General features: G+C 47.2%; 3 protein-coding genes and 1 long non-coding RNA gene across 7 annotated transcripts; 2 read left to right on the top strand and 2 right to left on the bottom strand.

Moving 5' to 3' along the window:
• Positions 1 to 547: 547 nt before the first annotated feature.
• Positions 548 to 5,272, bottom strand: LOC120705990 (girdin-like). 4 transcript variants are annotated; one of them, XR_005688143.1, is made up of 7 exons: positions 4,677 to 5,272; positions 3,819 to 3,914; positions 2,983 to 3,740; positions 2,520 to 2,658; positions 1,961 to 1,993; positions 1,242 to 1,880; positions 565 to 1,164 (listed from the first exon to the last, which is right to left on the bottom strand). XR_005688143.1 is itself a non-coding variant. In XM_039990546.1 (6 exons), the coding sequence occupies exons 1-6, from the start codon at positions 4,762 to 4,764 to the stop codon at positions 1,534 to 1,536; spliced, it is 1,461 nt and encodes a 486-aa protein (XP_039846480.1). In that variant the 5' UTR covers positions 4,765 to 5,272; the 3' UTR covers positions 548 to 1,533. The 4 variants fall into 4 exon arrangements, 1 of the variants encoding a protein (XP_039846480.1); XR_005688144.1 differs by having other exon boundaries at positions 565 to 1,161; XR_005688142.1 differs by having other exon boundaries at positions 565 to 1,157.
• On the top strand, positions 3,666 to 4,428 carry LOC120705996. The gene is made up of 2 exons (XR_005688146.1): positions 3,666 to 3,807; positions 3,885 to 4,428. It is a non-coding gene; the product is annotated as an uncharacterized LOC120705996 (long non-coding RNA).
• A 2,073-nt stretch (positions 5,273 to 7,345) lies between the features above and the next one.
• LOC120709632 (factor of DNA methylation 1-like) lies at positions 7,346 to 8,420 on the bottom strand. The gene is made up of 3 exons (XM_039995313.1): positions 8,387 to 8,420; positions 8,113 to 8,324; positions 7,346 to 8,009 (listed from the first exon to the last, which is right to left on the bottom strand). The coding sequence occupies exons 1-3, from the start codon at positions 8,418 to 8,420 to the stop codon at positions 7,779 to 7,781; spliced, it is 477 nt and encodes a 158-aa protein (XP_039851247.1). The 3' UTR covers positions 7,346 to 7,778.
• LOC120705992 lies at positions 8,323 to 9,697 on the top strand. Its single transcript, XM_039990558.1, has 3 exons — positions 8,323 to 8,731; positions 9,122 to 9,261; positions 9,358 to 9,697. Exons 1-3 carry the CDS (start codon positions 8,419 to 8,421, stop codon positions 9,511 to 9,513), a joined length of 609 nt encoding a protein of 202 aa, XP_039846492.1. The 5' UTR covers positions 8,323 to 8,418; the 3' UTR covers positions 9,514 to 9,697.
• Positions 9,698 to 10,104: the final 407 nt, after the last annotated feature.

Here is a 10,104-nt window from a genome sequence, read left to right as displayed (position 1 = left end):
CAAAATGCGCCTTTATCCAGTAGAATTATGAGAGAGAGAGAGAGAGAGAAACAGCAGTACTTATTTATTCATTCGTTGCCTTGTCTACTTGTCTATAGTAGGCTACAGAGCTTCCATGACCGTCCCCCTTAATCTGCAGTGTACTCGCCCACACTTGAGAGATTAGTTGAGCCGGCGTTTTGCTCTAATAATTTTGGTTTGGCAAAAATTGGCATCCAACCAATCAGACTCTCATTCTATGAAGCCTTCGTTGATCTTCCTCTGAAGGCCTGTCTTGGTGCCATTTTATCTCTTCCAACTTCAGAGCTAGAAGAAATTTTCTCTTCAATCTTCAGAACCAGCCCCAGTTCAGTCAACATGATTAACGTAGTTTGCTTAGTTCTGGGTCTGAAGCCAAAAAAATTATCTCTTCCAAAAGACCATAACGTTACTGCCGGCCCCAGTTCAGTCAACACAATACTCAGTTCACGCCAGTAGGCGTCAAGGCAGCCTTACCAGAGTTTGCTCCTGCAAAAACCATCACGAGCACGAGGCTCCAAGCAAGCGCTTTCTTAATGATGTTTCTTAATAAAGGATTAATCCAGCCTCTATATCCACAAAGTAGATATATAAATCCAAACGTTACAAGAGTACTTAGACTCCAAATCTCAAATAAGGGATTTCACGGAACAAGAGAGAGCGCTAGAAAACAATCTTCTTCTTCGTTCCCGCTCCAACCTTGAATCATCTTCGCGCAAAACACCAATCCATCACATCTATTGTTTGCTTTCTTAATGATGTGGTATGAGATATGAACGGCAACAGTCAAAGTCCATTGTTCAGTACTCTGCTCTTACTAATCAGATGCCAGTGCTCTTACTAATTCAGTCAGTCCGTAGCAAATGCTACATTTTTCTTACACAAATTAACATATCACAAGCATCATCAAACCAACACCGAGTACAGATGCTATAAATCGGTAGCATGATTAGCCAGTTACGCATGAGAAAGCCAAGGAGGCCAGCACTAGCACTACTACATATGTACTTCTGCACGAAAGCCACTGGCTGGTATTATTCAGTTCACCGATCACATCAGTATCTAGGATGCAAGCGGCAACAGCACCACCACATGCTGACATGCACACCTCACCTACGCTTGTGGCACATCTTGTTTCCCTGTCTCCTTGACAACAACAAAGTCTAAGTTGCGATCCTTGACCAAGTCCGAGATATACTGATATTTAGACAAGTCCGACATACCTCTGATATTCCAAATTTCCAATAGATGCCTTTTATGGGGTAACTTTCTTGTTGGTTGGGGTATCTGTGATGAACTAGGATATTTGGTGGCCTTGTTCTCACTACTCACAGAGGAAAACCGTAGCAAACGAGTACAAGATCTAGCTCACAAGTCGCTCGGTACATCAGCGTCCGCAGATCGCCGCCTTCTTCCGGACGCAGCCGGCCAATTACTTCTTCTCCCTTCCTACCTCCTCTTCTCCCAACTCACAGAGTTCTTGTACACATCTCGTCGGCGCTTCTTGGGCCATCTTTACTTGGGCCGCCACTCTAGGCCGGCATACTTGGGGTTGGGCTTCGAGATTCGCTTAGACTTCCTGTTGACAGCAGCGTTGCTCACCCTTCCATCATCATCAGAGCATTCAGGTTCAGTTATGACAGTATCCCTCCTACGTTCTTTATTCTTCTTGGAACGTGACTTTGACTTACAACCGGTAACCATCAGATCACAAATTCTTGTGTCTAGCTCAATATCATCAAAGCCAATATCCGAGACATCTTGGACCTGTTGCAACATAGCCACCAGCTGTTCACCTGTAGCCTTCTTTGACTCCAGCACTTTATTTTTCTTTCGAGTGTGTTCCAGGGAGGCAGCATAGGCTTGCAGCAACCAGAAGAACAGGAAATTGGTCGAAAGCCCATCAAATGTATGCGAGTTATATTTACGAAAAAAGCCTTACCAGCAACCTCCTCCTTAAGAGCAGCATGGTTGGCTGCAGAACACGTGTAAGCGGTAAGCCAAAGAAAAATATCAACAATTTGACTACAGGTATACCTCTGCTAGCCTGAGGCGCCTCACAGACTCCAGAACAATATCCCAGGAGTTTTTGGTCCCATATATGCATAATTATTTGAAAGTTGGAAATATGAACTTTCTCACGTTGTTGATGCACAATCCAAACAAAAAAGGCTGAACCATGAATATTAGGGCTACTTTTGCTTAAAACCAACCTGCTCGCATAAACAAGTGCTACACCAGACCAATATAATTTGGCAATACTTGAAAAAGATTAAACCTTACTAGTCAGATAACCTATAATAGCTATATTAAAAATCTCAGCATCAGTACTTTTAAGTTAAGAGTTTTTTATAACCATATTATTAACATTTGATGAAACTGGACTGATTGCAAATTTAGATGCATGGCATAAATATAACTGATGGTTCTATTTTAGTGACTTTTGATCAACTTCCCATCACCATACATACAAAAAGGGCACATGTAAAAAGATTGTATACCTTCCACAGATGACTTATGTAGCATTCTCTTGCCCACTTCGAGCTGAGGAGTTGGAAAGTCTATTGTGCTGTACAGCTCCTCGAGTTGCAGCAAGTGCTTTCTCTTAGTGTCAATCTTATTTTCCAGAATCTCCTTAATCTTGATTGGTAGAAAGAAAAGTTACCGCAAATTAGATATTTCTATATATTTTACTTCCACAACTTAAAAACATTCACGAATATCTAATGAAGCATGATTTCATTTTGATTGGCCCAGGTTTCCATTGAAAGGTAGGAAGCAGCAAAGACCTACATCCATGTTTACAGGTGCAATAAACATAGGTAGTCTACTGGTGTGATTCTCTTTTTCTTAAGTGAATGGCAAAGCTCCTGCACCTCTTTTTCAAAAAAATACCGAGTGAAATCTTACATTATTTTTTAAAAGACCCAGACAGCTTATGCCCGGCATATATTAAAAGCTTACATTCTTATGGAAGCCATCATTCTTGGCTTCTAGCTCCTTATTCCACATCCTCATGCTGTCATTGTTGGCCTGCAGTGTGTTGTTCCACTTCGTCAGGCTGTCATTCTTGGCTTGCAGCTCCTCACTCCGCTTCCTTTGGCCGTCATTCTTGGCTCCCAGCTCCTCAATCCACTTTGTGAAGCCGACATTCTTGGCTTGTAGCATCTCATTCTGCTTCCTGATGTAATCATTCTTGGCTTGCACCTCCTCATTCTGCTTTGTCAGGCCATCAGTGTTGTCTTGCAGCTCCTCATTCTGCTTCATTAGGCTGTCATTCTTGGCTTGCAGCTCCCTGTTCCCCTTCCTCATGCCATCACTCATGGTTTGCAATTCTATATTATTCTTCACTAGGCCATCATTTTTGTCTTGCAGCTCCCCATTCACCACCTTCATGCAGTCATTACTGGTTTGCAGTACCTCATTTTGCTTCACCAGGCCATTATTATTGTCTTGCAACTCCTCATTTTGCTTCACCAAGTCATCATTCTTGTTCCGCAGCTCCTCATTCGACTTTCTCATGCCTTCATACTTGGCGTGCATCTCCTCATTCTTCATCCTCAAGCACTGTATTTCTTCTGCATTCAGAGCCAGCTCAACTCTCAACTTCTGATTCGCCTCACAGTATCCAAGCTTTTTCACATCCTCGTCAAGTTGAGCCCTCAGATCCTCGATCTCATTTAAAATCCTCTGAGAATCATCGCAAGCCACCTTCAAATGTTCTGCCCATGGGTGACAATATTAAAGCATGGCATGAAGACAAGCGTGAAAGATCTAAGTAGATTTTCAGTAATACATACCTCCACTCCCAACCGGACTCCCCGTATCTCTGGATATAACTGACACTTTCCTCTTTCTGCTTCCAGGTTCTGCCCCAAAATCCTGGCCTGTTGAGGCTGCAGAAACCAAGAAAACATTTCCCTTCAGTAAGTGCAAGCTATATATCCCACCACAGGTACAGCTAGGTGAGCAATCTATCACAAAGTCTGTTCCTGAGAATAGTACATGTTACAGCTGAACATAAACATAGTAAAACGAACTAGAGAATGAGATGGCTGGACACAAACTGATTTTTTTCAACAAAACTAAAATAATAAGATGTGTGATGTGCCAACAAAACTGATGATCCAAGCAACCAATTAGTGTCAGCATATCAAGTCAGCCTTCAGAAACCTTGGACGCTTGATTCTGACTAATTATCACTGTTGATTTCTCTTGACATTTACCTAAGTTAATTCAAGTGTAATTGTTCCCCGCTAACTGTACCACGTCACTACACTCTGTTGCTACAAATTCCACCACTCAGATAGTCAGATTGCTAATCCTGAAGCCCAAAAGGTCTCCATTCGTTAGCCAATTGAAAGAGTATGTGACCCTAACCCAAGGTCGCAGTACAGTTCAAAAAAAAAACAAGGTCGCAGCTTGAGGGGAAATGAAATGAAGGAAATTAGTAAGCTGGTTTCGGAAATGCATCACAGATCAGATAGATATCCAACTACGCCGCTCGACCGATGTAGTTTATCTGGAGTAGTAGATGAACTGCATCGCAGGGAGGTAGTACTACCAGATCAAGGGCTTAAAGAGCCCTAGCAAACAAAAACAGAGAAGAAAAGAAAATGTGATTAGGTGGAAGAAAGAGAAATCGTAGCTTATATTACCAACAGCCGTTGTGCCTCGACCGACTCCACGGCGCATGGACCGCCCGCTGCCCTCTCCCACCCCGTCGTTTCCGCCGGAGGGGGGCATGGTTACGGCCTACGGCGGAGAAAGAGTGGGCTCGCCTTGCGGGCGCCGCCGCGCAGGGAGCCGGCCAGGGAGGAGTGAGGGGTAGACCCGAGCGAGACCGGGAGCGAGCGGAGTGCCCGGCGCCACCGCGAGAGGCCAGGCGGGAGCGACCTGCCACCGCCGGCCGCTGTGGAGCAGAGGCGCCAAGCTCGGCAGCCCGCCGCCGCCGGTGTCGTCGCGGAGGCGCCGCGCCACCGCGAGCAGCCGGGGCCAGCGAGCAAGCGGGCAGGAGTCTGCGCGTCCCCGGTGCGGCGGGCGGAGACGAGGAGCTCCCCGCCGCGGTGCGGATGACGGACGTGGTGCAGCCTGGCGCTCCTCGTCGCTGCGGCGCGGAGGAGTGACGGACGCGGCACGGTCCCGCAGAGGTTGCCGCCGGTCGGACCTGCAGAGGACTGGCGCGGCGCGGCCGCCGACGCACGCGGCTGCCGAAGCACGCCGTCGCGGGGCCGAACGAAGAGATTGGGGAGAGAAGCCCGTGTGAGTGTGACTATAGATGTCCATTCGGACCGCCCGGCCCGGGGCCTTCCCCGTGGTGTGCCTGGCCCGGCCCAATGTCCCAGTGTGTCGTGCCAAGCTAGCCCACGGGCTGCACCTACGGCCCAAGCACGGGCCCACGAACCCATTTTCGTGCCGGGCCGGCCGGGCTGGCACAGATTGCCTGCCGTGCCCCGGGCCCCGCTCGCCCACACTGCGGCGGCGGCGAGGGTGAGAGCAAGGCGGCGGTGCAGTAGTCCCCCGAGGAGAAGACGACGGCGCAAAGGAGGAGGGTGGCCGCGGCGAGGGAGCGGAGCAGGGCAGCAGCACGGAAGAGGAGGAGGCGGACGGCGGCGCGGAAGAGGAGGCGGCGGCGCGGAGGAGGCGGAGGCGCGGAAGAGGAGGCGGCGAACGACGCGGAGGAGGCGGCGCGAAAGAGGAGGCGGCGCGGAGGAGATGGCGGTGTGGTGGCCCTGGCCCCCGAGGAGCAAGCGGCGGCGCCGAGGAGGAGGGCGGCGGCATCGAGGGGGCGGAGCAGGGCAGCGTGGAAAGAGGAGGAGGCGGGTTTTGGGGAGGAGGAGCCAGCCGCCAGGTGGCCTAGAGAGGAAGGGGGGAAATGTAAATGGCAGCTAGGGTTAGGAGCCTTTATTTTTACATGGGCCACGATGATTAGCGGGCTGACATCGGGCCGACCTCTGTTAACTGGCCGGGTCGTGCCGCCCGCCGTGCCGAGGTGGCGGCCCAAGCATGGCCCGTGCTATGGGGCCGTGCCGGCCCAGGCACGCCAGCTACGGGCTCGTGCCGTGCTTGGGCCGGGCAAAAAAGAAAACGTGCCTCGTGTCGGGCTATCGGGCCTCGTGCTTTCCGGACATCTATAAGTGTGACTAATTTTTTTTTGACATATGGGATTCACAAAATTTTAAAGCTGTTGTTACAGATGATCCATTGAGTGAATAATCTATATTAATCCATCAAGTAAATAATCTATATTAATCTATGCAGATGATCTGGCAAATATTATAGAGAGTTGCTCTCTATAACTGTTGCGGGTGCCCTGATAGCAGGCCACTATGGTGTGAGCTCTCTCGAGTCTCGAGCTAATAAAAAGTATATTTTTATGCTTTAGACGTAGTTGCCTACTAATTACTAAATGTAATAAAGGGTACTACTTTAACTATTTATCTCTAATTTTTTTATGAAAGTACATCTTCTACTGTCATCAATCTGATATTGTTGATACACCGAATTTCTTCAAATATTGATTACCAAAAGTGAAAAGGATTATAACCAACAAAATCCGAACAATTTATTGCTATTGCCGTACACTAGCTTGGATTGGATAGAATGTTTAAGCCTCGTAAATTCTAAATATAAGTTCTTCTTTTAGGATTCAGAGATAATTAGCTTGTTTGTTGACAAAAAAAGGTGCGAGCACCCGCCACATTCTGTCAATAATGAAGTAACAAATGGCACCCTTTTTTGTCAACAATGAAGTAACATGAAAACCTCTCTCGCTTATTAACGAAAAAAATTAAAGCTAAAAGTGTTCGCGCTTTTCTGAACCACATCAAGCACTTGATTTTTGGCAATATTTTTCCGACTCCAGCGAGTCTTGGACGAGCTAGTTCGAGTTCGTTCCAGGATGGTGATCTGGCCATTGATTGGTGACGGCTTTGCAGGGAGGGTCGAGGGATGAAGGCAGCAGGCCTAGTAGGTGGCGCCGTGACGGTGAATGGTGTCAGGCACGGGCGGCGGTGGAAGGTGCCAGTGACGCGCCACTGGCCAAGGCCCAAGGGTCAACCATAGACAACATGTTAACCAACATAATCATTGTGTCAGGCTCTAAAACAACTTACCAAGAGAAGTCGTGGGGAATGCTCTCTAGGATAACCAGTTTAAAATGCATTCGTTTGCTCAAACAAAAAGAAAGGCGACGAAATTGCCTCGGTTGGATGCAACATCTCACAAGATTACACTACACCTCGTTCATCTTCCTCGTGAGGTATGTCCCTCGAGCTATCTTCAGAGCCAGAAGAGTTTCTAATTAGTAGTTTTTCAGGGCAACCCAGGTATCCATAAGACCATAACATTATTGCTGGCCCAGTACAAATGAGCATCATCAAATCAACACCAGGTAGCTAGCTATATTACGGTACAAATAGATGCTGAAAATTGACAGCATGATTAACCGATTGCGCATGCCAAGAGACAGTCAAGCTTGTTAGCACTTGCACTACTACATATGTACACCTGCAAATATACAGACACCTAAGAAGAGCACAAAAGCCACTGATTGGTATCGTTCAGTTGGCAGATCACATCAGTTTTTACTTTTTAGGACGGAAGCGGCAACAGCACCACATGCAAATGCCACATATGCTTGTAATGTTCATACGCAAAGGAACGCAGAGGATAGATCTCCTATGTCAGGAGGGGATCCAGCAGCGTGGGCTCCCACAACGGTACCAATTGCGCTTGGTGATCACGCAGACCAGGGTGCCTCAGCCCCTCCTGCGCTTGGTCGTCATCTCCATATGTCCCAACAGGTAGAGCACCTCCTTTATCGTCGCCTTCCGGCCTTTCCTGAAGTTCCAGAACTCGGGCACTAGATCCCGCTCACTGGGGTTGTATATGTTTATCTCCATCAGCGCGGTCTTCACTGCGTTGCACACATCGTCGCCGTACTCGAACCGCAGGAGCTTCAGTTTTGCATCATCGTCGTCTAGAACTTCCTGCAACAAATGAGGATGGGCTATGATTTCTGAACAAATGCTAGCCTCTATAGATGACAAAGATATATAGAACCTTAGTTGGATAGAAAAACACACAAAATACCTTATGCTCTCCATTAACCTGAACAACCAGAAAAGGATGCCAGGATGGATTCTTCAATTCATCCTGCCAACTTGATACCAGCTCTGCAGCTTTGGTCTGGTAATCAATGTTTCCATATTTTCTCTTACATGCATTTTGAAATGGCTTCTCGTCAAGTTCTCCCATTCTTTTGATCCCAATAGCTGTCTGCCCATTTAACTTGTCCTCCAAACCTGGTTTTTTTAACCTTTTTTTAATAATATTTTAAATTTAACCCGTATTGGTTTTTATTTACAGGGCGTAGCCCATTTGGTCGCGCCAGCCCGCATGGCGCGACAGATAGCCTCTGTCGCGCCAGTGCATGTGGCGCGACAGTGTGGCCACGCTGGTGGCCCGAGCCAGCGCTGCACCGCGACGGCGATGACGTGGCCCTTGCTGTCGCGCCATGCGGGCTGGCGGGACAAGGCCAATATCCTGGCCCGCGCCGGCCTCTTCTCCCCCACCCTCCCTTTCTTTCCCTCACTCCTTCCCGACCAGAGCAACAGCAGGTCGTCGCTGCCGGCCGCCCCACCCCCCAGATCCCTCCAAATCCGGCCTTGGGGGGGGAGTTGGGGGAAACGTTCCCCACCCTTCTCCGAAGGTATTACTCCCATTTTTTCCTCCTTTAACCCTGCATATTTGTAGATATTAGGGATTCTTGGTGATTAGGGTTTGGTTCTTGATTTGAAAAATAATGTCGTAGTTGATAGTTTTCTCATTATTAGGGTTTTAGATGATACTCTGCTCTCGATTTGGACGTGAGGTAGTACGTGCATGCATCGATTAATATGATTTCTAGGATTGAGTGGTGGGGATGTTAATATGAGTTACATGTAATTTTATTCCATAGTTTTAGGAATGTACATATTATATTTTGAGCGCTATTATATTGTGCTTAATTAGTATATACTTTGTTTCCATAATTATTTTGTTTTTGTTTCCATAAGTATTTTTTTTATTTCACATGGCAATTGAATTTATGTATCTGCAGTGCACATGGCAATGAGCGATGCCCGGTACAAGCTGCTTGGTGGTGGACAGTACACATCCGAATGTGATGAGGATGCCCCAGTCCCTCCTGCCCTTCCAGATCCATTCTGTCGTTGTGAACCGGGCAATCAGCTGGCAGAGGTGAAGCAATCGAGGCATCCCAAGACGGCCGGTAGAGCATTCTACATATGCAAATGAAATGATTCATTGAATCATTGCCACTGCTTTTTCTTTCAGTGGATCGATGGTTCGGATAAGTTCGATCCTAGAATTCGGCTGTTCCCTTATTATCGGTCAGAGTCGTGGGCGTACAATGAGTTTAGACGATGGGTCCCTCCCCCACCAAATCCATCACCTATGACAGAGGAAGAGAAGCAAGAAGCTACTATATAACGTGTGAACAATCCTCCCAAATATCATTGTGGTGTTCGTGCCAAACTTCAAAGGCATAATATTGGTGTCCCTCCAAAGTTCACTCCCTTTTTTAGATGCTCGCTAAAGACTAGAGTAAGTGTCATGTAGCGTAGCATTGATTCTTTAATTTTGCAGGAGTAGATGCTCGCAAATGTTATGTGTCATGCAGGATGGATGGCCGTCATGTGACTTCAATGAGTATATTTATGGTCCTAGATCTCATTGGCCGACAGAAGAGAAAGTGCGAGAATTTGAGAGTGGGAAGAAGCCATGGCCATGTACAACTACTCCTAGTCTTCGATGCAAGTGTTGTATTCTGGCCACAAAAGGCGTAGTTCCTTCTGAGCTTGGCTACGGATATTACTGTGGCAATAGCTACGGAGAGTATTGGGTTCGTATATTAACCACAAAGTTGAAACTCCTTATGATTCTGTCATTGTGCTAGTATTTGGTATATTAACATTTCTGAATGTTTGGCTCTCAATAATTTTTCAGGAGGGAATGACATGTGATTGGGAGTGGTTGGAAGGCCGGTATGAGCTAATGTTGCAATTGGGCAGAACAAAAGAG

Source organism: Panicum virgatum, chromosome 5K, assembly GCF_016808335.1.
Source record: "Panicum virgatum strain AP13 chromosome 5K, P.virgatum_v5, whole genome shotgun sequence".
In the NCBI taxonomy this organism is placed as follows: domain Eukaryota; kingdom Viridiplantae; phylum Streptophyta; class Magnoliopsida; order Poales; family Poaceae; genus Panicum; species Panicum virgatum.
Note: the sequence above shows the minus strand (reverse complement) of the source record. Positions and strands in the feature narration are given on the sequence as shown.

Bases quoted from the DNA above. Each gene is read 5' to 3' on its own strand.
- LOC120709632 (XM_039995313.1), bottom strand. From the start codon at position 8,420: ATGCGGGCTGGCGCGACCAAATGGGCTACGCCCT. The intron at 8,325-8,386 runs GTAAATAAAAAC...TAAAAAAACCAG, and splicing joins GACCAAATGGGCTACGCCCT to GTTTGGAGGACAAGTTAAAT. The intron at 8,010-8,112 runs GTATTTTGTGTG...CATTTGTTGCAG, and splicing joins AGGTTAATGGAGAGCATAAG to GAAGTTCTAGACGACGATGA.
- LOC120705990 (XM_039990546.1), bottom strand. From the start codon at position 4,764: ATGCCCCCCTCCGGCGGAAACGACGGGGTGGGAGAGGGCAGCGGGCGG. The intron at 2,659-2,982 runs GTAAGCTTTTAA...CTACCAATCAAG, and splicing joins ATGATGGCTTCCATAAGAAT to ATTAAGGAGATTCTGGAAAA. The intron at 1,881-1,960 runs GTAAGGCTTTTT...GGTTGCTGCAAG, and splicing joins TCTTAAGGAGGAGGTTGCTG to CCTATGCTGCCTCCCTGGAA.
- LOC120705992 (XM_039990558.1), top strand. From the start codon at position 8,419: ATGGCGCGACAGATAGCCTCTGTCGCGCCAGTGCATGTGGCGCGACAG. The intron at 8,732-9,121 runs GTATTACTCCCA...ATGTATCTGCAG, and splicing joins TTCCCCACCCTTCTCCGAAG to TGCACATGGCAATGAGCGAT. The intron at 9,262-9,357 runs GTGAAGCAATCG...TTTTTCTTTCAG, and splicing joins CGGGCAATCAGCTGGCAGAG to TGGATCGATGGTTCGGATAA.